The sequence below is a fragment of the Drosophila persimilis genome, unplaced genomic scaffold (assembly GCF_003286085.1).
Source record: "Drosophila persimilis strain 14011-0111.01,24,50 unplaced genomic scaffold, DperRS2 tig00000606-arrow-arrow-pilon, whole genome shotgun sequence".
NCBI classification, from domain to species: Eukaryota; Metazoa; Arthropoda; class Insecta; order Diptera; family Drosophilidae; genus Drosophila; species Drosophila persimilis.
The window spans coordinates 35394-57244 of record NW_020825324.1 but is presented as its reverse complement, the minus strand read 5'-3'; the positions used below and the strand labels follow the sequence as shown (position 1 = coordinate 57244).

Sequence of the window (21851 nt, the reverse complement as noted above, 5' to 3'; positions counted from 1 at the left end):
ACCGACTCGACGCTGACCGGGCAGCAGTAATTTTGAAAACCCTCATGCAATATACGAATGTAATAAACTTTAATATTTATGTGCATATGTATGTACATAAGATATTTTATAATTGAATTAGAAAATTTATGGGTATTGTCCATAAGAGTATTCAAGGTGCGACCCGCATCAAAATTTGTACTTTGCAGATTCCCGTCGGAAAGCGCGCGATTGACAATTGATTTGAAATATATGTAAAACCAATTCCATTTATATTTATGCATATTTATTTAAGTATATATATATATGTATTTTCTTATATTGTATATTTAGATACATCATTGTTTTAGTTATAATAAACAAAAACGTCGAGAACCGACGGCGTTTGCATAATTTGTATAATTTATAATCAACCTGCTTAAAATAAGGAAATAAATGTGCAATTATATTATTGTAATATTTTATATTTTGTGGTATAAATCAAACAAATAACAGCTTTTATTTTGTTTCCCGCGCCCTAGTGTACCATACCCCCACCCCCTGCCCATTCTTCATTTATTTTGTGGCGGTAGGTCAGTCCATCAAAAGACCCGAAACAAGAACCAAACTCAAATTTCAGTTCTAGCGGCCAGCAATAGTAAACACACACACGCAAAGTACGTGAGAATGCATGTGCACCCATACACTAAAACATGCTGGTGGCAAAACAGATCAGACCTGAGAGAGTTCAAAAAATCTGAAAGAACATACAATCACATATTTTTGTCGAAACATATTGCGTGTGTACTAACACATGCAAAGATGTTCTCTCTGCGCTCTATCTCTCATGATGACGTCACTCTGGGGTACGGATAGCGCAAGTCGGTGTGTGACACTTTCGTTGTATGAACTGGCACATCTATATACTGTATGGTTAGTGATTCAATTTTAATGCCGCCTCTGCCAACGTTGCCAGATTTTGGTTGACTACTATCGATAGTATGTTAATACGAAATTTAAACTCCGTGGCAGCACGCACCCATGTTGTCAGCTGTGAGTGAGCAACGCCAACGCAAATTGATAGTTTTGCGGAAAAAAGCAGGAAGCACATATAACTAGGCATGTCCGACGACGAAGCCGGCGTGCATCGACTGGAAGGCACTGCTGGTCAGGAGATACGTGGCGGGCTGGTACTGAAGAAGCCCAGAGATGGAGCTGACTCAACTGGCAGCTTCAAAGTCCCCCAAGGCTCGCTGCTGGGCCTGGACAAGCTGGCCGCCAAGCGACGTGCCGAAAAGGAGCGCGGCGACCGCCTGATCTCCTTCAAGGATAGCGAATACGACGACACTGGCTCCAGTACGCCCACTGGCTCGACGCCCGGAATCAGTGAGTTTGCCTTCAAGAAGCCGGACACCAAGAGCTTCGAGAAGTTGAGCCGGCAGCTGCGCGAACATAAGGATGACACGCCCTCGCACACGGGCGGTGTGTCGGAGAAGGCCCGCGAGCGGCTGCGGGAGCACATTCAACGCGACAAGGCGAGGGGCAGGCCGGCAAATGCATCAACGGCCTCATCCTCGTCCGAGGGTCGAGAGCGGGAAAGGAGGAGAGAGCGAGGAGACCACGATCGACGGCGCCATCGTGACAGAGATCGCGACAGAGACCGAGACCGGGACAGAGATAGAGATCGGCATCGCAGTCGCGATCGTGATCGCTCCATGTCCGAGCGGAGTGTCCACACGCCCAGGGAGCCTGGGACCCCAGGTGGCGGTGGGGTATTGAACAGTTCCTGGGACGATGACGACGGCGAGGGCGGCGGCGGTAGCGGGCACCGTAATTCGGATTGGGATTTGCCAACACCACGTCGCCATGGCGGAGGTGGCGGCGGCGATTGGTCGGTGCGGAGTGGCAGCAGCAACCGCAGTCGCAGAAATAATCGACAGGATGACTCGGCCCGCCCTACGCCAGCGCATCGCTACAATCAGTGGGCCAATGATCGGAAGCGCACCGGTGCCACACCCTGGTCCGATGATCCGGAGTCGCGCGACCACTGGGAGGAGGAGCAACGTCGCCTGGACCGCGAGTGGTATAACATTGACGAGGGCTACGACGACGAGAACAACCCCTTCGTGGGGCCCAACTCCGAGTACTTTCGGAAGCGCGAGGAGCAGCTGGAACAGAAGCGAACGAAACGCCTCAGCGCCCAGCAGCGGCAGAACAATCGGGACAATGAGCTGTGGGAGAGGAATCGAATGCTCACTTCCGGTGTGGTTACCAGCATCCATGTGAACGATGACTTTGACGAGGAGGCCCTGGAGCGGGTCCATTTGCTGGTGCATCACATAATTCCACCCTTTCTCGACGGCCGTATTGTGTTCACCAAGCAGCCGGAGCCGGTGGTGCCCGTCAAGGATCCCACCTCGGACATGGCGTTGCTCGCGCGCAAGGGCAGCGCTCTGGTGCGCACGTATCGGGAGCAGAAGGAGCGCCGCAAAGCTCAGAAAAAACACTGGGAGCTGGGCGGCACAAAGCTGGGAAACATTATGGGCGTGCAGCGGCCCCAGGACGATGAAGATTCACGCTACGACAAGGACAATGACACGGCCGATTATCGTAAGGATCAGAAGTTTGCCGACCATATGCGCGATCAGGACTCGGGCGGTAAAAGTGACTTCTCCCGCAAGAAAACCATCTCCGAGCAGCGCCGCTTTCTGCCCGTCTTTGCCTCACGCCAGGAGCTGCTCAATGTCATCCGGGAGAATTCGGTGATCATCATTGTGGGTGAAACGGGCAGCGGCAAGACCACACAGCTCACCCAATACCTGCACGAAGATGGCTACAGCCAGTTGGGCATGATTGGGTGCACACAGCCGCGTCGTGTGGCGGCCATGTCGGTGGCCAAGCGTGTCTCCGATGAGATGGACACACAGCTGGGTAAGTGCAATCCCTTTTATTGTCTTGTCTTGGCTTGGATATGCGTGTAATCATTTGTGTATTCATTCCATTGCAGGCGAGGATGTGGGCTATGCCATACGATTCGAGGACTGTACTTCGGAGCGAACGGTCATCAAGTACATGACGGATGGCATATTGTTGCGCGAGAGTCTGCGTGATCCGGATCTGGATAGCTATGCGGCCATCATAATGGACGAGGCTCACGAGAGATCCCTCTCAACGGATGTGCTCTTTGGCCTGTTGCGTGAGGTGAGTATTCCCTTGCCCCTTTTTTTGTTTGTCTTTCATTTGCATCGGTTGTGTGTTGTTGGTAAACATTTAATAGTAATATCAATATAAAGCATTTTACAAACGTTTCATATTCTCGAAATTGTTTCACATTGTCGAAATGTATACAAGACCTACTACATGGTGTATAAATATATATTATAAATTGCTTAAAAATGACACAACTTAAACGGAATAATTAATAATTATTATTAATTTATGTACCTATATACTACATATATATCTTAAAAACTAGTTTTCTTTTTTTCCACTCATTTACGTATTTTTTTTTTTGTATTCTTTGTGAGAGTTTCTTTTTAGTTTTGTCTCCTGTCGATTTCCGTTTCCGTATTTCCGAGTCGTCTGGGGGTGGGGGGAGGAGAAGGAGTTGGGTGTTCCCGTAATTAAATACATAACGAAACATTTCGAATGTCTTAATCTTTGATAATCCTACAATTTCTATTTAGAGATAGTTTTCTCTTTTTTTGTGGGATTTTTTTTCTTTCTTTTTTTTTATTAGACTTATTTTGAATATCCTTAAATAACAAAGAAAACACATATATATATGCTTGCCATTCACAATGTAGTATATAAATATAATATAATAATAATAATAATCACAAGAAAACAAAAAAAAAATTAATGACAAAAAAAAACAAATATTTAATAAGTCTTTTCGAATTTCACAGTGTGTGTGTGTCTCTCTCTCTCTTTCTGTGTGTGTGTGTGTGTGTGTTTGTGTGTGGGTGCGTAGTGTAGGTGTGGGTGTAGGTGTCCGATACAAAAGTATTTTGTTTGGATACGATTTTGTTTGGTGGCTCCTCGATCGGAGTTGCAACATTTTTGTTGGAGGGTTCTGTTTCTGTGTGTGTGTGCGTGTGTGTGTGTGTGTATGGGGTACAGTTGTGTCTCGTCTCTGTGTGTCTCTCTGGTATTTTGCATGGTATTTTAATACTGCCAAATGAACATACTACACTCTCTCTGTCTCTTTGTTGGGGATTTTACCCTGATCTGAATTGCACTTAAAAATTGTACACTACACATTTTTGCAATTTGTATTTGGTACTTTTTGGGGCCGTCGTCTCTTATCATCGGAATCATAACTTTGAATACTTATGGTTTTTTTCTTTCTCTTTTTGTTTTTGGTTTTCATTATGAGTGGAGTAGAAGAGGGGGCGCAAACGGGCGGTTACTTTGAGTGGGAATAGCATTTCTGTCTATTATTTAGCACCAGCAACATGCCCGCATTCATGCCAACGCTGCCCCATTTCACGCACTCCGACATCTGCAAGATACATATAGATTTGTTTTTCACGACGATGTGTATAGAATAAAAGACGTACAGCGGGGTACAGAGAGCAAGGCAGAAGCAAAAGAAGGTAGAAGGTGGAAGTGTGCGGAGTGTGGTGGAGTAGGAGTATAGTAAGCGGTAGACGCACACACAAGAGTTCCGTTCCTGCCACATTCAAACAAAATAAAAGCAGGCGGCAACCAACGAATGATGCGCTGCTAAATGAAGGACGGATGTTGGATGTGGTGGGGGGAATAGCGTGGAGCGTGTGTTAGAGCGATCGAGGAGGGTTCTCTACTGTGAAAGATATAGTACAATATTTCAGTAAAATTTGTGGCCCGATTCCAAAAGCATCAAATGAGTTAGCAGGGATGATTCTTAAGATTTTCGAGTTTTTTTTAACAGTTATCGGTTCTCTCTCTTCTGTCAGGCCGTGTGTTGTTTCTGTCCGTCCTGTTCTTGTGTGTGTGTCGTGTGTGTGTGTTTTTTTTTCCTCTGTTGCAACTACAATCAATGCATATGGGGGTGGGGGGCGGAGGGTGGTGGTAGGCAGGATTTTGGGTGGGTAAATGTTGTGTTTTGGTTTCTTTTTTTTCTTTGCTTTTGCGTGTGTGTATGTGTGTTTATGTGTGTTTTCCTTCTCTCTCTCTCTCTCTCTCTATGTGTGTGTGTGTGTGTGTGTGTGGGAGATGGCCTCCGCTGCTTGCTCCGTTTATCAGTTAATCAGATGGAGCAGCACGTGATTAGCACTCGTCGTTACCTGTCGCTTTCGGACATCCTGCTGGCGGCTACCGTACCGGCACCAGTACACAAAATGCTTGTTGTTGTTCCACAGACTCTGTTTGGCCTTGCGCGCCAGCGATATCTACAGGCGTGCAGGGGTGTGGAAAGGGAGTAATGCATTAGTTATCGATGGGAATACTATTTCGGGAGTTCCTAATTCGACTTTCTCACTGAATTCTCTCGAGCTCTTTTTTTTGGTAGCATTGTACTTCGGGGAGTCCCAATTCGATTGCGAAAGTGAAACTTGGAACTGTATGTTTGGTTATAGGCATAAAACGAACGTGAGTCTGTTCTCTTGTGTGCTGCTCACCTGATTGCGTATATCCTTCTCGATATGGGGCATCTTCTCCTTGTCGGCAAAGTTATTGATCCTCAACTCCCATCCATGATTCCAGATGTCGGCCAGTGACATCTTGATCAGTTTGTAGGTACCATTCTCACGTATTTTCACAGAAAATATCTCAATGGAATCGGGCTTCGGTTTATTATCTGGATTGTGGGTGGGTGGGTAAACAGTACACAGTAGACAGTATAGAAAGAAAGAAAATAGAGTGAGTTAGTGATCTGTGTGCGCTTTTCCATGAATATCAATTGAGAAAACAGGTGACCCGGCCGACCGTCGACCGCCAATACTGCAATTCAGTTATTATTTCAATTGATTTTGATTTAACATTTAAGTAAATTTGTTTACATATAAATAAAAAAAATAAAAAAATGGGGAAACAAAACGGAAACGAGAAAGTGCATTTGCTTTGGTTGCATTCGTTTGCATTTGTAATGCAATTTATTCACTTGATGGACTTGAAATGTTCAAAAAACAGCCGACTCATTTCATGGATGGTATTATCGGAGACTCGGCAGCTTTTCTGTTTAATCCTTTATTGTGCAACAATACCCTGTCTTTCAGTAGGTTTTTGTGTCATAATAATTACTGTGCTTTCTGTTGTGTCTTAACGGTAAGGCAATTACAAACAACCAGGATAGAGTGGTAACACTATATGATGCTGATTGTCATGTGTTGTGTTTATACCGTTGTATTGTTTCGACTGTTGCGCAATCTGTTATAGCATTCGCCACTTAATTTTATATAAAATAATTAGCACTGCTTAGTATTTTACACCCCAACTGCTGATTTTGCCTTCTCCTTGTGTTGCTGCTTCTTTCCCTCGAATGGTATTTTTTTTTTGTCGCTAATATTTATTTTTATTTTTTATCTGTAGTCTCTAGTATTTCTTTTATTATTTGTTTTTGTTTTTTGTGCCATGTCCAACCAATTTGCAGGCAATTAAAATTTTTGCGTGGGTGGCTGGAGTGAGAAATGCACTTGTTTTTACTCATGTGTCCATATAATAGTCCACATATAATCACACTAGTAATTTGCGCGTACATTCCATTAAGCGCAGTCAGTAATTGGGACTAACCTGGACGCTAAAAGTGAAATGTATTGCATTTGGAGTGAGCTCATCTCTCTCCTGAAACTAAAAAGCGATAAAACATACTCAACGAAATGTTCAATGCATTTCAATCTTGAATGTTCAAGTATATGCCTTTAATCCATCCCATCGATTGACGTGCAATGCGGGGCCGATATGAAGGGCCGCCGACAGAGCAGACAGAGGGTGGAGTGTTTGACGTACGTGACTACATGGGACTACATATTGTAAATATCATTTGATAAGCACGCATGCGCATTTCTTTGCTGGCAGGCATTGCTGGGTGTACATACAGCGCCGTTGTAATCTGTCACCAAGCACGAGTAATTTTTCCAGGAGAAGAGTGCGGTGCGGGCAGTGCAGGATAATCAGTGGGGTCTTAACAGGTGGAATGGAGAACAAGTAAAAAAAAAACACACACACACAACTCCAACGTTTTTATTGATTGTTGGGGGGCTATGGCTAGACACTGATAACTATGGTACAACCCATATTAATCAGGTTTCTTTTTGATTTTTGGGAACGGAAGAAGGCAATACAGCTTTTAAGCTTCTCAAAAAATGGATTTTAGTAGCGAAAAAACGAATATCGTTCTGCGGGTGCAGGGTATACGAAGTGCTACTCAAAATCCCCTTATCATTCCTACGCATGTATGCCCCTTCCATATACCCGCACGCACCCAACCACTCACACACACATGCACAGGCATGTGTGATTGCCGCACGTGGTGAGTTGGGTTATTGGCCGGGGCCGGCACGCACACGAGATGCAACACCGCCTGCTGCTGCCGCTGCTGCTGCTGTGTGGGTGCGTGGTGAAATGCAAAAAAGCTCACCACAACATCCACAGCACCCAGACGGCAAACAGTAGTCTCCGCTAAGGAACAACATGTTTTTTCTGAGTGGTATTTCTATACAAATTTCAGATTTCAGTCTGGGTTTATAGGAAAAATTACAACACAAAAAAAAACCAGAATCAATCTCGAATGGAAGACTCTAGCGAGGTCTTACTGTGCCCCATGGGTACAGAAAGAGACAGTAGACGTTAATGGTATGCGTGACATGGAGCACATGATGTGCTTGGGAGTTTTTGGAAAGACACAAGTCAGCAGCCTCCTGCTCACGCTTTGTTTGATTTTACTTTTTTTCTTTTGGTCTGCCTTTGCTTTTGTGTGCGTGCATATGCGCACGCAGAAAATTTTGGATTTTTCTGGCAGGCCAGGCTGTCAGCGCACTGTTGTGAATGGTCGCAAAGCTGACGTCTTGCTGCTGCTCTGCGACCGCGCACTTGCTGGATTTTCGATTAGATAAAAAGCCAGGCCCTACGCTTGTATGCTATGCAGACATGTACTGGCGTCTGTGCGCTTTTTCATGTGTGCGAGTGTGTGTGAGTTTCTGTGTTTCAGCGTTTGTTTGTTTATTGAATGACATTTTAGAATGGCAGAACCCCGCCAAATTCGCCTTTAAAAATCCAGCGATTAGCGTAATTGCCTTGAAGTCTACAGTTCTTTCTTAAAAATTTTCCTACAGATTGGGGGATTTGGGGGATGCAAAACTCACCTTTGGCCACTTTGCATAGGACTATGCCGTACCAGGACGCCACTGGCGTCTCGTTTTCGTCTTGTGTCTCCAGGAAACTGATGCTGCTGCTGCCATTGCGGGTTATCATTAGGCCTGGGGCCAGGCCCAAGCCAAGGGGCGGACAGTCCATGTCCAGGGAATCGATATCGCTGGCAGCTGCGGCCGCTGCGGCAGCGGCCGCCGCAGCCGCTGCCTCTGCAGCCGCGCTGCTGCGCACCTCTACAATGAAGCCACACTCGACGACGGCGCAGAAGATGCGCTGCTCCTCGGGCTTGAACCACTTGGATTCGCGCAGTTTTTGCACGGCAACGCTGCTGCCGAAGGTGGCGCTCACCACACCGCCACCGGCTTTCGGCTGCTGCTGCAGCGCCGGTGGCCAGTTAGAGATCGGGGAGCTGGGCGCCGACTGTGAGTAGCCACCGTTGCTGGTGGGTGGCGCTGATGCAGCTGCCGCTGCTGGTGTCGCCTGGCTGTTGTGGCCCTGCAGGGGCCACCACTTCAGGGAGCTGACAAAACTGTTGGAGCGGTTCATTCCAGGCGGGGCGGGGGGCGTGGCCGGTGTGCGCCCAACTTTCACTCGTGGAAAAATGTGTATATGTATGAATTTGTGTAAAGTGCACTTTTCCGCGCTTTTTTCCCCCTTCGATATTCTGGCTTCTTTTGCTTTTTGCTGCTTCTGCTGCTGCTATCGCTGTGCGGCCTTTGTCTTGCTTCTCCCCTCCCCCGGTTGCGCTGCTCCAATTCGCTTTACTTTTAATTATTATTCCGCTCTGCACCCCTCTCTTCTCTATCCCGCAGTCTGACTATCTGTATGTATTTGTGTGTGCAAATGTTTCTTCTTTTTGTTTTTTTGTTTTTGGTTCAGCTTCAGCTGCACGGCAATTTTCTGAACGTTTTTCGTGTTTTTTGACGCTGCGTTGTGTGTTGTGCTTCGTTGGGGCTTTGGGGCTTTCTTGACGGTTGTACTCGCTCTTCAGATACTATAGCTTCGGTTGGCGGCTACGTCACAAATTTCAATGGGAACAAATGTTGCCCAGTTCGACTTGCATGTTGCTGGTAGCGCGTACTCATGTTGCTTGAAAACCGGTTTCAGTGGTGGGTTTTGTTCAGTGTGGAAGTTTCTAGTGCCCTACCTGGGAGGTTTAATATAAGTATAGATATTCCCGGCTTGTTTTCAATAAATGACATTGACTAAGTGACTGAGAATACCATTAATAGAAAATTTCACTTAGACTATTCTGCATACATGTGTACTCTAGACTTAGTATATATGTATATATTTTTCCAAGGGTATTCAAATGTTGGTTATTTCACGTTTCTTGAAATCCTTACTCTCCCTTAAACTGTGTGGACAGGGTGTATTAGGACAACAGGGTAGCATACAGCAACAAATGGCATTCCGCTCGCATGTTGCTGGCATGTTGCCAAGCACCACCTCATTGTCTGAATACCCCTTGTTTAAGCAAGAATGTGCAACATGGGCTGGAAATGAGACAGCCGAGAGAGGAGAAACGAGCAAAACCGACAAAAGCCGAGAGAGCAAAACGCAAAAATCCACCACAACGGGAGAAAAACGTCGCTGCTGGCGTCACCTTGCATAAACCACTTCTCTCTTCCTTCCCCTCCACTGTCGTGCTCTTTCTTTGGATTCCGTTATGCTATTGCTGCTGTTGTTTATTATGCACATCACTCTGCCTCTCTCGCCGCTTATTAGCTGCTGTTTTTATCTTAATTCTTTTAATTCGATCCTGTTGGGAATCTCTTGCTGCACCGATAACAGGTACCCTCGTCTCTCTCTTTCATTCGCTCTCTCGCTCTCTGCGTGTGGTTCTCTTCTTTGGTGCTGCTCTACTTCCGCTCTGACCTTCTTATGTCTGTTCTTTATGAGAAATTTATACATATGCGTTGATTATTTTTGTCAACGTCGTAGTTATTTGTCACAAAATTCGGCTGCGGCCCGCTGCCCACAGCCACCTACACCCCTCTCGCGACACCTGATACGTCAGAGCACCGCACCGGTGAATATGATTGATGTGAATGACAATGTATCGATTACAAAGATCTGTTATCGTACAGATCATGTGATCGTGCGTACACGCCTCGTAAATGTGCACATACATATGTGTATATTGTGACCAAATAAGGCCAAAATAAACGAATCCCAGACGAAACTGCTTCTGGCTCTATTTTATGGAGCATGGCTAATATCCGTTTGCCGTTTAAATTGCGTTTGAATTCAATAAACGAAGATCAAAGCAAAAATACATTATTATGCATAAATACATATGAGTGTGCAATCCTAGTCCGGCCAGTAGTATAACGGCCATAACCACAGGGTAATCGCATTATCAGAAGATACCTGAAGCTCGCTACGACCCGCTGTAGAAAAAATCCCACCCCACCGCCACCACAGAGACCGACCCCCTACTAGTGCCTCCGCCCCCATGCAGAGCTGCATCCAATCTTCGGATCGATATTGTCAATGACTCAAGTGGCTCGTCGGTCCATCCAACGCCCGCTGTAATGATTGCTTGCGAGTCGAGTTAAAAAAAATGTTCATTGCCTTTTTTTTGTCGATTGCTTGCGTGAAACTTCTCGCGGTGACGTCCCAAAAGTTTGACATTTCCTTGCGTTGGTGGGAGTGTGCCCAGTCACGTACTACATATGTATGTACGAATCGGTCCAATTCGATTTGGGGGCACCAGAGAACATGCCAATTAATTTGACCCATTAAGCTCTGTGCCACACGCCTTTACAGTGGGCCAATCCCCCTACCTCCGACGACCCACAAGTACATGGCGTCGGGGTCACCACTAATAACCAGCGCTCCACAAGAGCAGGTCCTTGCCCAGGGGTGGTATTAAATATAATTAAAAGAATCGTGCTCAAAGAATTTTAATCTATAGAAATTTTGGTGGGACACCCAACCAAAATGATAGGGGAATATAGGATAAAAGCTCTTCAGGGAGAACACCCGCTGTTTTAATGATTATGTCTCTTAATGGGGGAGATGGTTGTAGTTGTACGGAAAAGAGCGATAGAAAAATAAAGGAATATGATTATAGAGTGAACAAAGTTCTGTTTCGATTGATTCTTAAGCTTTTTATAAGTGGCTGGGGCATATTTCTCAAAAGTCTTTCAGACCATGTTTGTGATAGAAAACATATGTAGGTATATATTTCCAAGGTAATCTCTGTGCAAATGTAACGAAGAATATTGCCTTGAGTATTTCGATTAATCAATATCGAAATTTTCCATATGATATTCTTCAACACCGGGCCCGAGAGAGCATTTCAACTTCGGCTTTCGCGTTTTGATTTTTTTTTTCTCTGTTTTGTTTTCAATTCAAGTTTTTCATTTACTTTTTCTGGTCGGGTCGCCATCGTCGTCGCTGCCGCTCTTGTCGTCTATAAATAGCATTTTGCAACTTGCTGCTGTTTCTGTTGATATTATTGTTGTTGTTGTTGTTGTTGATTTTTCTCCATAGCTATTTATAGTTTAACCTTGGTTGTTGCTGTTGTTGTTGTTGTTGTTGGAAAACGAGGGGGGACGAACGGCTCACCTAAAGGTGGGAACCAGCGGTCCCAACATGGGGGAAGAGAGCGCCGTATGAAGTAGTATGTACATACATACATATGTATGTATGTGTTTTGAACCGCGGCTAATTAGCGCTTAGCCGGTCCAATTACGCTAGGGTATACGTATGGCATACCTCTCGTCATGCACATCTGTGGATGTGTGGATCTGTGGATGCATGCCCTTTGAGTAAAACCCATCTGTTACATCTGTTTCTCTAATTGCCACATTCCACCTTCCACCTTCCATACCCTTCGATACATCTGCGATATACATGTACATACATACTGTAATAGGTTAGTTCATTGCAATCGGATTAACTATCCTCAATGTTGATCGTACCACTAAGCCAACGAATTTCCACAAAGAGAATGAGAGAGTAAGCGGAACAGTTGCCTTTTTTGTACATTTCTTCAATCTCGGAAACATCAGTCTCAAGTATTTCTATCCGTCTGTCTCAGTAAACTTGGAGACTTTTTTGGGGTACCCCCAAAATACCCTACACAATTGATCATTTCTGTTCTGATTAGCGGGTATACCCTAGTCGGAATACTTGTTGTTTTAGCTTTTATTGAAAATTGCGCAATCAATTTGAAGGCGCGTGTGTAGGTCAGTGCCCAAAAGGCGTCATCGTTCATCGTTTGTCTGAGGAGATAATAACAATGAATATTTGGCGAAAAAAAAAGGAAAACTACATTGAGATAATTGTGAATGCCCTTACCAGGACCAGCAGCCTAATGCATGCATACCTCTAAATGTTGTCTTCTATTTTTATCAAAAACCTAAAGGTCTTGAGACCTAATGAAGCAGTGAACGTTCCATACAAATTTCAAGTGAGGTAAGGGTATACCACCTTCGTTTACACGACTTGGACGACCCTTTTTCTTGATGTCCACATGCAAAAAATAAATGCAGAAACCACCTGTATTTGTTTATTTATACATATGTATGTATAGACTGGTGGTATCACATTTGCATGCGGCGGCTTGGCTTCTTTCTGCTTCCTCGGGGTTCGGGGTTGCATAAATAATCTATTTTGAATGAAAAATTTAATAAATAAAACTGTCATCAACGGTTTAGGCCAGTGCTTAGGCCTTTGACAAATTGGAATTTACATACATTATGTACGTACATACACAAATAAAAGTACGTGCCACAATCTATCTATCCATCTACCTATCTATCTATCTATCTATCCAACACAACACACTTGTTCCCCCTGTATATGGGTACAAATATGTGCATATATGGCGAGTGGAGTGTACCCGAAAGAAACTCGTTTTGTTTTTGGACTACTGTGGGGAGGGGACTACTTAAAGGCTTCGTTTTGCGCATTTTACCGGTAAAATGCTTTCGATATCTGGTAATAACCAGACTTTGTGCTTCTGTCAGACTTCATCGCTGTTTCCGTTTTGTTTCGTTTTGTTTTGTTTCATTTCGTTTTACCCTATTCTACACACATACATATGTGCATACATTCTGTTTTGTCTGGGGCTTTGCGGTGGTTGGGTGGAGTGGACGCACTCGTTCAGAGAGCGGCCTGCGGTTGACATTCCAAAGTTCAAGCTCCCAGAGTTGCAACACAAATAATCGAACCGAGAGACCAGCTGGAGCAAAAGAAAGGAAGTGGAGAGGTGAGGTGTGGGTGTGGGTGAGATGACAGAGCCTCAAGATGAGGCGGCACATTCCATTGGCGGCACATTATTGAGTCTGTCTAGTCTCCAAATGGCACACGACGAACAGTAGCAACAGCCCTGACAATGGCCCAGGTCAAAGCTTCTCAGAGCTCAGGCTGACACCGGGCTTCGAAGATGGGAACACCCTCGCTGGCACACTGGCTGGCTGTACCGTACCCTTCAATGATACTCTTGTACATAGGTTCGACATCAGATTTGAAATGTAAAATGTGGAACCCACGAGGATGTCCATTCAGCTCTTCCATGCAGCCTCCTCCAAGTCCACTCTGCTCTTCGCTCCGTCACGTAGCAGTAGCAGAACTGTCAGCCTCAACAGGGGCGTTCTCGGGGCTATTTTCAGACTCTTTATAATCATTCAGACGAGGCACGAGTACAAAAGCAAAAGCAACAAAATTAAACAAAAGACAATACAGTCTGGGGCGGCCAGACAATAAATAAATGTAAAATATGTTAAAAAAAAAAGTGTTGTGTGTGCCTCTACATAGGTGTACCCTTGCAGTGGAGGGTATGGCAGATTTAGGCAGAACCATGGAGAAAGCAGAGAACTAGAAAGCATTTTTTTTTACTCGAATCGAACTAGAACTATAATCCTGATTAATTTGATTAAGATATAACATCTATGCCATAGAAGTAGTGGATCGTTACAGGGTATCCACAGCAGTAGTACCCGAAGCTGTGTGCTTTCCTTGTGTCGGATAAGGAGGGGAGAGTGGTGTCAAGCGGCACTTTTGTGGACATCATATGGCGGAAGGACTTCTGCACAGCTGTCGGGTCGTACGCTGTGGGTGGGGGGGCAAGAGAGAGAGAGAGAGAAAATAATTTGCCGGGAGGGTCTCTCCCAATCTGCCACTGTCTCGTCTCTCTCTCTCTCTCTCTCTCTCTGGCTCTGGCTGTCGCATGGTGGTGCGGTGGTGCTTTTCTCTTTACAGTGTATTCACCTCGACCACATCTGCCTATGGAGAGGCAGGCACATAACTCGTTTGCGGCTTTATGTGGAGTCACGGGGAGACAAACCCGAAGCCACGAAGCCCCGAAGCCCCAAAGCATCGGAGCCGAGTCTTTTGTTGTTTTGTTGTTTTCGTTATTGGATCGGTTTTTATAGATACCCGTAGCATTTGCATACATATAGTATATGATATATAATCATACACATTCCGCATGTCTCTTCGTTCTTCGCCTTTTTTGTTGTTTCTTTTGGCACATTTCGGCTTCGGTTCTGTTTTCGTTCGACATTTCATTTCGTTGCGAATTTTTGTCGGTTTTGTTTACATCTTGCGCTTCGTTGGGGTCTTTTATGTTTTGATTTTTAGTTTTTGGCCAAAAGCAAAATAAAATCACACAGCACATACACATGCAAATGCGAACGGTGTATGTGTGCGTGCTTTGTTGATGCTGCACCTCCGAAAAGCCCACAAAAACAACCACTTGCTCTCGCTCTCTCTCTCTCTCTCTCTCTCGCTCTCTGTCTCTGTCTCTCTCATTCTCGTCTTGGTTGCTGCTGTTCCGCTCTCATTCGGTTCGGTTGGAGAGATGACGAGAGCATGCAATCGGCAAGCTTAATGGAGGACTCGACTGTGGTTCCTGCTTTCACGTTTCCATGGCCACAAGTGTCTACATCTTTCCAGCATCTCTGCTGCAGTCCTTCCTTTTATTGACTTGCATTTTCCTGTGTGCCTGTGCCTGTGCCTGTGTGGGTGTATCGGCGTATGGGCGTGTGTTTGTGTGGCAGTGTACATATTACAAAAGTTGATGCCAAACCTGCACATTTGACCCGACCCTACGGCTGGCAAAGCATTGAAAAAATGCATAAACAGCTGTTTGGCAAAGCATTTCAAAAGAAACAGCTGTTCAATTCATTTAGTGATAATAATTATCGGTGAAGAAATTTCTTCTGAACTCTGGATGCTGGCATATGTCGTCGACTTTTCTCTGGTTCACTCACTGGCTGGACTATGTAATTTTAGCCTTGTCGGGGATCAGTAGAATGCAGCAGGTTCATTAGACTCACATAATTCATTCCACACCCACCCAGATCCAGACCCAGACACACACCCCCACCCACACAGCCACAGCCAGCCCCTCATCCAAATCGACATCCAGCAACAACCTCGCAGAAAAGCGTTCTCGCCTCAATGCAAATGTACGGTAAATTGCATTTTCGGCATTTTTAATTGGCAACATACAAATTCATACATATTGAAATACATATGCACACACACATGCGTAGACCTTTAGCGTTATATTGCCACGCATAGACACAATATGTACTTTGTGCATGTGTACATAAATATTTTGATGTACTATTGGCGCCAGGAAAACACTTGATTTTCTGCCTGTTTTTCATCTACTAGACAAGGTTCTTGTTTTGGGGGTTAATGCAATATTTCTGTTTGAGCGAACATGGCGTGGGGGCCATAGCTAGACAGAAAGATGACTATTTTCGTTGATCAGGCGATTAATTGATAATTAATCGACAGCAGACGGATTACAAGGGTTGCTAGCATTAGGGTCGGGGGTGGTACCAAGTCGTACCAATAATGTGACTCAACGCATTCACTCCCGGGCTAGGGCATGTATCGACTAAATGATAAACAGATCTTATATCATGCCTGTGTACGGGTACCAGTACGAGTACGAGTACGAGTACGAGTGCAAGTGCAAGTGTCTTTCTGTTGATATATGTACGAGTATGCACATCGGTACAAATGTACTTTTGTTTTTATAGCATTGGATTATTGTCATATCTTGCATTTTGTTGACTGTGTGCTTAAAATAAATCAAATGAAATTCATTTCAATTGCATTTCTTTGGCATATTTGATGAGAAGATGCGCCTGCAGCGATTTCCTGCTCACAGAACCGTATTCAATCCGATATTGATGCATTATTTATTCACGAAAGTAATCTTTTTTCTTGGTTTTTATTTTTTCTGTTCTCATGCGTTGATTAATAAATATTTTAAGGGCATTATCTGTTCGAAATGTTCATAGTATATTTTTTTTTTTTTACTTGTTTTACTTGTTGGCTTCCTGTTTCTATAATAAGATCATGTATACATATATATAATATATACAAAAGTAGTACCATATAGATATGGACGTGCCTGCGTGTTGTTGTTTTGGATTATTTTTCGATGCATTCGAGTATTATATTTCCATAAAAACCTCACAGAACCCCATCTCGAGTGGTCTCTTATCGGAACCAATAATGGTGGTACATACATATACATATGTACTAGGTGGCGCTCGCTCTCTCATTTGCTGATATTATTTTACGACTTCAATTGAATTAGCAATCGAATTGGCAATATCAGTTGGCGCAGTGCCGTACTCAAACGCTCCCGTGATCCTATTCAGAATGCGTTACTCACAACCGATGTGTGGCTCGTTCTGATGAAATACAGCTGATGAATACGGCAACCCGTAATCCCCACATCTGATACTAAAACTAAACCAAACAAAATCTTCAGTTCACTCCCTCAGTGAGTAAGAAATGCCGAGATATCTCTTTGTGTACGCACGTAATAAGTACTCGTACTCCCCACAGGCATTATCAGTTGGTTGTCCCAAATCTGATCACATATAGTACACATACATATGTACATATCTATATATATATATATGTATTCGTAGTACCTACTCTTGATACCATTTACTTATAGACAAAGTAAAAGTTGGTCGAGTGCTTATACCCGGCACGGTACCCATGGTATGACGAAGGTATATCCGTTCCTTTTAAGTATATATGTACATATATGTATATTTATGTAGTCTTGATCAGATCTGGATATAGGAGAGAGGAACAAATTTTCTACACTTTAAATCTTTTTCTAAAACCTAATCGAATCTTAGTAGCGAGTAAAATTTAGTCGGAATGTCGGTCGAGGCGTATTTGAACTCTTTTTACAATGCTTTATATTTAAACTTGATTAGAGAGAAACTGTAGTCGACCTTGAGATAATGGTTTTGTGGGATGGGCGGGGGAGTGAGAGAAAGATAGTATAATCAGTATAATGGATTTAGTTTCCCGTTAGTTTTGGGTGTATCCATGGTGGATTCAACGAGTATGATCGGTTTATGATCGTGATTTATATCCATGCAATATCGATGCGAAAGGAATTTATTTCTTCTATCTGGCTTTCGATAAGCGATAAGCTATTTTCGTGCGCATCGCCTATCGAAATGGTCGTGACTATCGTAATTGCTGCGACCTGACGTCATCTGTCCAACGGGGTAGATAATGGTAAAATGAATGCGCGATTTGCGTTGCGTTACCTGCCAGGCTAGTGCTATCCATACCAGCATCATAAATAATTCCCACACACCACACAGATGCATGGACGCAGCCGCAGAGGCAGACACAGACACATGCATGGCTGAGTGAATGTGTTGCATATGCAAGTAGATAAGCTGCATAATAAAGCACACATTACGAGTAGGTTGAGTTGTGTTGTTGTTGGATTGCAAATTGCTGGCTGGTTTGGTGTGTGGATTGTGGATTGTAGATGACGGATTGTGGGCTGTGGACTGTGGCGAAAATTCTGTTAATGCGCAGTTTGCTCGGTTACGGGGAAGGGGATGGGATGGGATGTTGTTGCGTTGGGCGAAAACAAAAAGGAAACGAACCCCTCCTTTCATTCTTGTTCCTTCCCATACATACACACATACACACACACATACACACACACATACACACATACATACCTATGTAGATACATGGCGTACGTGTGCTTCAGCATGTTCGCCTGCTGCTTTTTCTGCTGCCCTCCTCCCTTAAAACCGACGAGGCTAAGCCGAAGCTGCAACGGTTCTCTCCCACTCTTTGTCTCTCTCTGTTCCTCTCTCCTTCTCTGCTTCTCTCTCGTTTCAAAGTTTTCTTTCACACAACTTGCCAAGGGAAAGAGGAAGCGAGAGAGAGAGAGAGGGTGACGGGGGGTGACCTGACCCCTTGTGGGCTATGAGAAATTCGTGGAATGATGTGGAATGCCTTGACCCACTGCAGCGCCCGGTCAACGACTGATTGGGTCAGACCATGGGCTCCCGCCCACGGACTCTCTTGCGATGAATGACCTAAACCATGTGTCCCTCTTCCCACGATTCCCATTCACAGATTGTGGCCCGGCGACACGATCTGAAGCTAATTGTGACCTCCGCCACGATGGACTCCACCAAGTTTGCAACATTCTTTGGGAACGTGCCGACATTCACCATACCGGGACGCACCTTTCCCGTCGACGTGATGTTCAGCAAGAACACCTGCGAGGACTATGTGGAGTCGGCGGTGAAGCAAGCGCTGCAGGTGCACCTGACGCCCAACGAGGGCGACATGCTCATCTTCATGCCCGGCCAGGAGGACATCGAGGTGACGTGTGAGGTGCTCGAGGAGCGTCTGGCCGAGATCGACAATGCCCCAGTGCTGAGCATTCTGCCCATCTACTCGCAGCTGCCCTCCGACCTGCAGGCGAAGATTTTCCAAAAGTCCGGCGACGGGGTGCGCAAATGTGTGGTGGCCACCAACATTGCGGAGACCTCGCTGACCGTGGATGGCATCATCTACGTGATCGACTCCGGCTACTGCAAGCTGAAGGTCTACAATCCGCGCATCGGCATGGACGCCCTGCAGATCTATCCCATCTCGCAGGCGAATGCCAACCAGCGTTCGGGTCGTGCCGGTCGTACCGGCCCCGGTCAGGCCTTCCGGCTGTACACCCAGCGCCAGTACAAGGACGAGCTGCTGGCCCTCACTGTACCGGAGATTCAGCGGACCAATCTGGCCAATACGGTGCTGCTGCTTAAGTCGCTGGGCGTGGTGGATCTGCTACAGTTCCACTTCATGGACCCGCCGCCCCAGGACAACATCCTCAATTCGCTCTACCAGCTGTGGATCCTGGGCGCCCTGGACCACACGGGTGCCCTCACCACCCTGGGCCGTCAGATGGCCGAATTTCCCCTAGATCCACCGCAGTGCCAAATGCTGATTGTCGCCTGCCGCATGGAGTGCAGCGCCGAGGTGCTTATCATAGGTGAGAGAAAAGACCCGAAAAAGGAGTAGCTCTCCTGATCCTTTTCATAACACTCTCTCCACTCTATAGTTTCCATGCTGTCGGTGCCCTCGATCTTCTATCGGCCCAAGGGACGCGAGGAGGAGGCGGACGGAGTGCGCGAAAAGTTCCAGGTGCCCGAATCAGATCATCTGACCTACCTCAATGTGTATCAGCAGTGGCGGCAAAACAGGTAAGTGTGAGCCCCCCAGCGGCAGGGGATCACAGACCAGATTTGACATTGCGTTGGTCCCCCTCTCCCACAGCTACGGATCGTCGTGGTGCAACGAGCACTTCATTCATATCAAGGCGATGCGGAAGGTGCGCGAGGTGCGTCAGCAGCTGAAGGACATCATGACCCAGCAGAAGATGAGCGTCAAGTCGTGCGGCACCGACTGGGATATTGTGCGAAAGTGCATCTGCTCGGCGTACTTCTACCAAGCGGCACGGCTCAAGGGCATCGGTGAGTACGTGAACCTGCGCACAGGCATGCCCTGCCATCTGCATCCCACCTCGGCCCTGTATGGGCTGGGCACCACCCCCGACTATGTTGTCTATCACGAGCTGATTATGACGGCCAAGGAGTATATGCAGTGTGCCACCGCTGTGGATGGCTACTGGCTGGCCGAGCTGGGGCCCATGTTCTTCTCCGTGAAGGAGTCGGGACGCAGCGGCCGCGAGAAGAAGAAACAGGCCGCCGAGCATCTCAAAGAGATGGAGGAGCAAATGTTGCAGGCCCAGCACGAGATGGAGGAGCGCAAACTAGAGGCGGCCCGCCAAGAGGAGCAGATGGCCGCCAAACAGGAGATAGCCACGCCAGGCACTACCACGCCCCGACGCACACCGGCCAGGATCGGCCTCTAAACGAGCGGCAGTGGATCAGCATCGATCAGGCAATGAGATCTGCATAAATCAATGTATTTGATAAGTTGAACAGCTTTTTTTCTATTTTCTAATAAAGAATCAATGAAATCGGAATCAAAAGTCCAATCCAGAGGTGGGTTGGGATGCTTCCGCCACTCTCCAGCACGCATTGGTTGTCCTGGACACTGTGGTAGGCACTGCAGCGGCACTCGCCCCACTTGCACTCCATGGAGGACGTTGGAGGCAGGGGTCGGGATTCACCTGCCATCAGAGGATGCATTTGGCAGTCGCTGTTGGTGCGACAGTAGGCACCAAACGGCACTATGGGCTCGCAGATAATCCGCTCCAGCTGGTTTGTATCCACTGCATTCTCCTCTTTCGGGATGGCGTTGGGGACCTTTCTGGGATAGTGGGTGGAGCGACAGGCGCAGCGATGATCCTGGCACTGGCCACCGGAACCAAGGCTAAGCTGGCAGGCCGTGCTGCTGTCGCAGCCATCGCCGTAGTCCGATCCAGTGATGCACTTGGTCATGTTGCGGTTGTGGACATAGTTGACGGCACAGCCGCACTTCTTGAGCTGCGGCAGGCAGAGCAAGGCACCGCAGCTGCCGCAATCGGTGTCGTTTACGCAGCTGGACTCTGTAGGTGATCATAGTAAGCAATAACTTAGTTTGTGATCGCGTTTCTTGGGAAGCAGCCACTCACCCAGGACGGCCAGACAGTGTCCCTGATGGGACTCAAAGTTTGATCGACACAGGCAGCGATTTTGCGATAGGTGGCAGGAACTGAATTTGTCCGCCAACTGGCACTGGCGATGGAATTCGCAGCGTTCGTCCAGTCGCACCACCTCCGCGAGGCAGCGTCGTTTGTCCTCGCTCGGAACGAATCCGGAGGAGCAGGAGCACTGCTCCAACTTCTTGTTGCACTCGGCATGGTCCTGATGGCAGGGACAGTGGCCGCCAATGATATTTGTGACCTTCTGTTCCATGGGCTTGCAGTCCACGCGCTGACCCGAGTCACGTGCTGTACAGGTGCAGGTCGCATTGAGGCATCGTCCGCGCTCAAACTGGAGGCACTGGGCATCGGTGGAGCAGCTTAGCTCCAGGATCTCCTCGGCCAGGCAGAAGCCAGCCAGAAATATAACCATTAATCCGTAATAATGCATTATTTGCATTAATTTTATGAAATAACCTGCGATTAAGTTGTATAGCTTTCACAGTTAGCATTAACCGTTAGAAAGCTCAGCTTAAGAGTTTCGGTAAAAGCTTTTTTCTTACTATCGATTCTATCAGGCAGTCTGGCAACGCTAAGTTCATCGATGCCTCTACCAGCACTGTCCATGGCATTTTACAACAGAGGTGGAAGAACATCGATGTTTTTAGAAAAATTAACTATCGACTGGATGGAACAA

General features: G+C 46.2%; 3 protein-coding genes across 3 annotated transcripts; 1 reads left to right on the top strand and 2 right to left on the bottom strand.

Moving 5' to 3' along the window:
• Positions 1-1024: 1024 nt before the first annotated feature.
• On the top strand, positions 1025-20460 carry LOC6597308 (pre-mRNA-splicing factor ATP-dependent RNA helicase PRP16). The gene is made up of 5 exons (XM_002022344.2): positions 1025-2889; positions 2966-3159; positions 18646-19558; positions 19628-19769; positions 19843-20460. The coding sequence occupies exons 1-5, from the start codon at positions 1080-1082 to the stop codon at positions 20438-20440; spliced, it is 3657 nt and encodes a 1218-aa protein (XP_002022380.1). The 5' UTR covers positions 1025-1079; the 3' UTR covers positions 20441-20460.
• On the bottom strand, positions 4311-9222 carry LOC6597309. The gene is made up of 4 exons (XM_026990787.1): positions 8244-9222; positions 5562-5740; positions 5229-5333; positions 4311-4462 (listed from the first exon to the last, which is right to left on the bottom strand). The coding sequence occupies exons 1-4, from the start codon at positions 8794-8796 to the stop codon at positions 4367-4369; spliced, it is 933 nt and encodes a 310-aa protein (XP_026846588.1). The 5' UTR covers positions 8797-9222; the 3' UTR covers positions 4311-4366.
• An 18-nt stretch (positions 20461-20478) lies between the features above and the next one.
• Positions 20479-21616, bottom strand: LOC6597307 (tenascin). Its single transcript, XM_002022343.2, has 2 exons — positions 21146-21616; positions 20479-21079 (listed from the first exon to the last, which is right to left on the bottom strand). Exons 1-2 carry the CDS (start codon positions 21612-21614, stop codon positions 20529-20531), a joined length of 1020 nt encoding a protein of 339 aa, XP_002022379.2. The 5' UTR covers positions 21615-21616; the 3' UTR covers positions 20479-20528.
• Between the last annotated feature and the right edge of the window lie 235 nt (positions 21617-21851).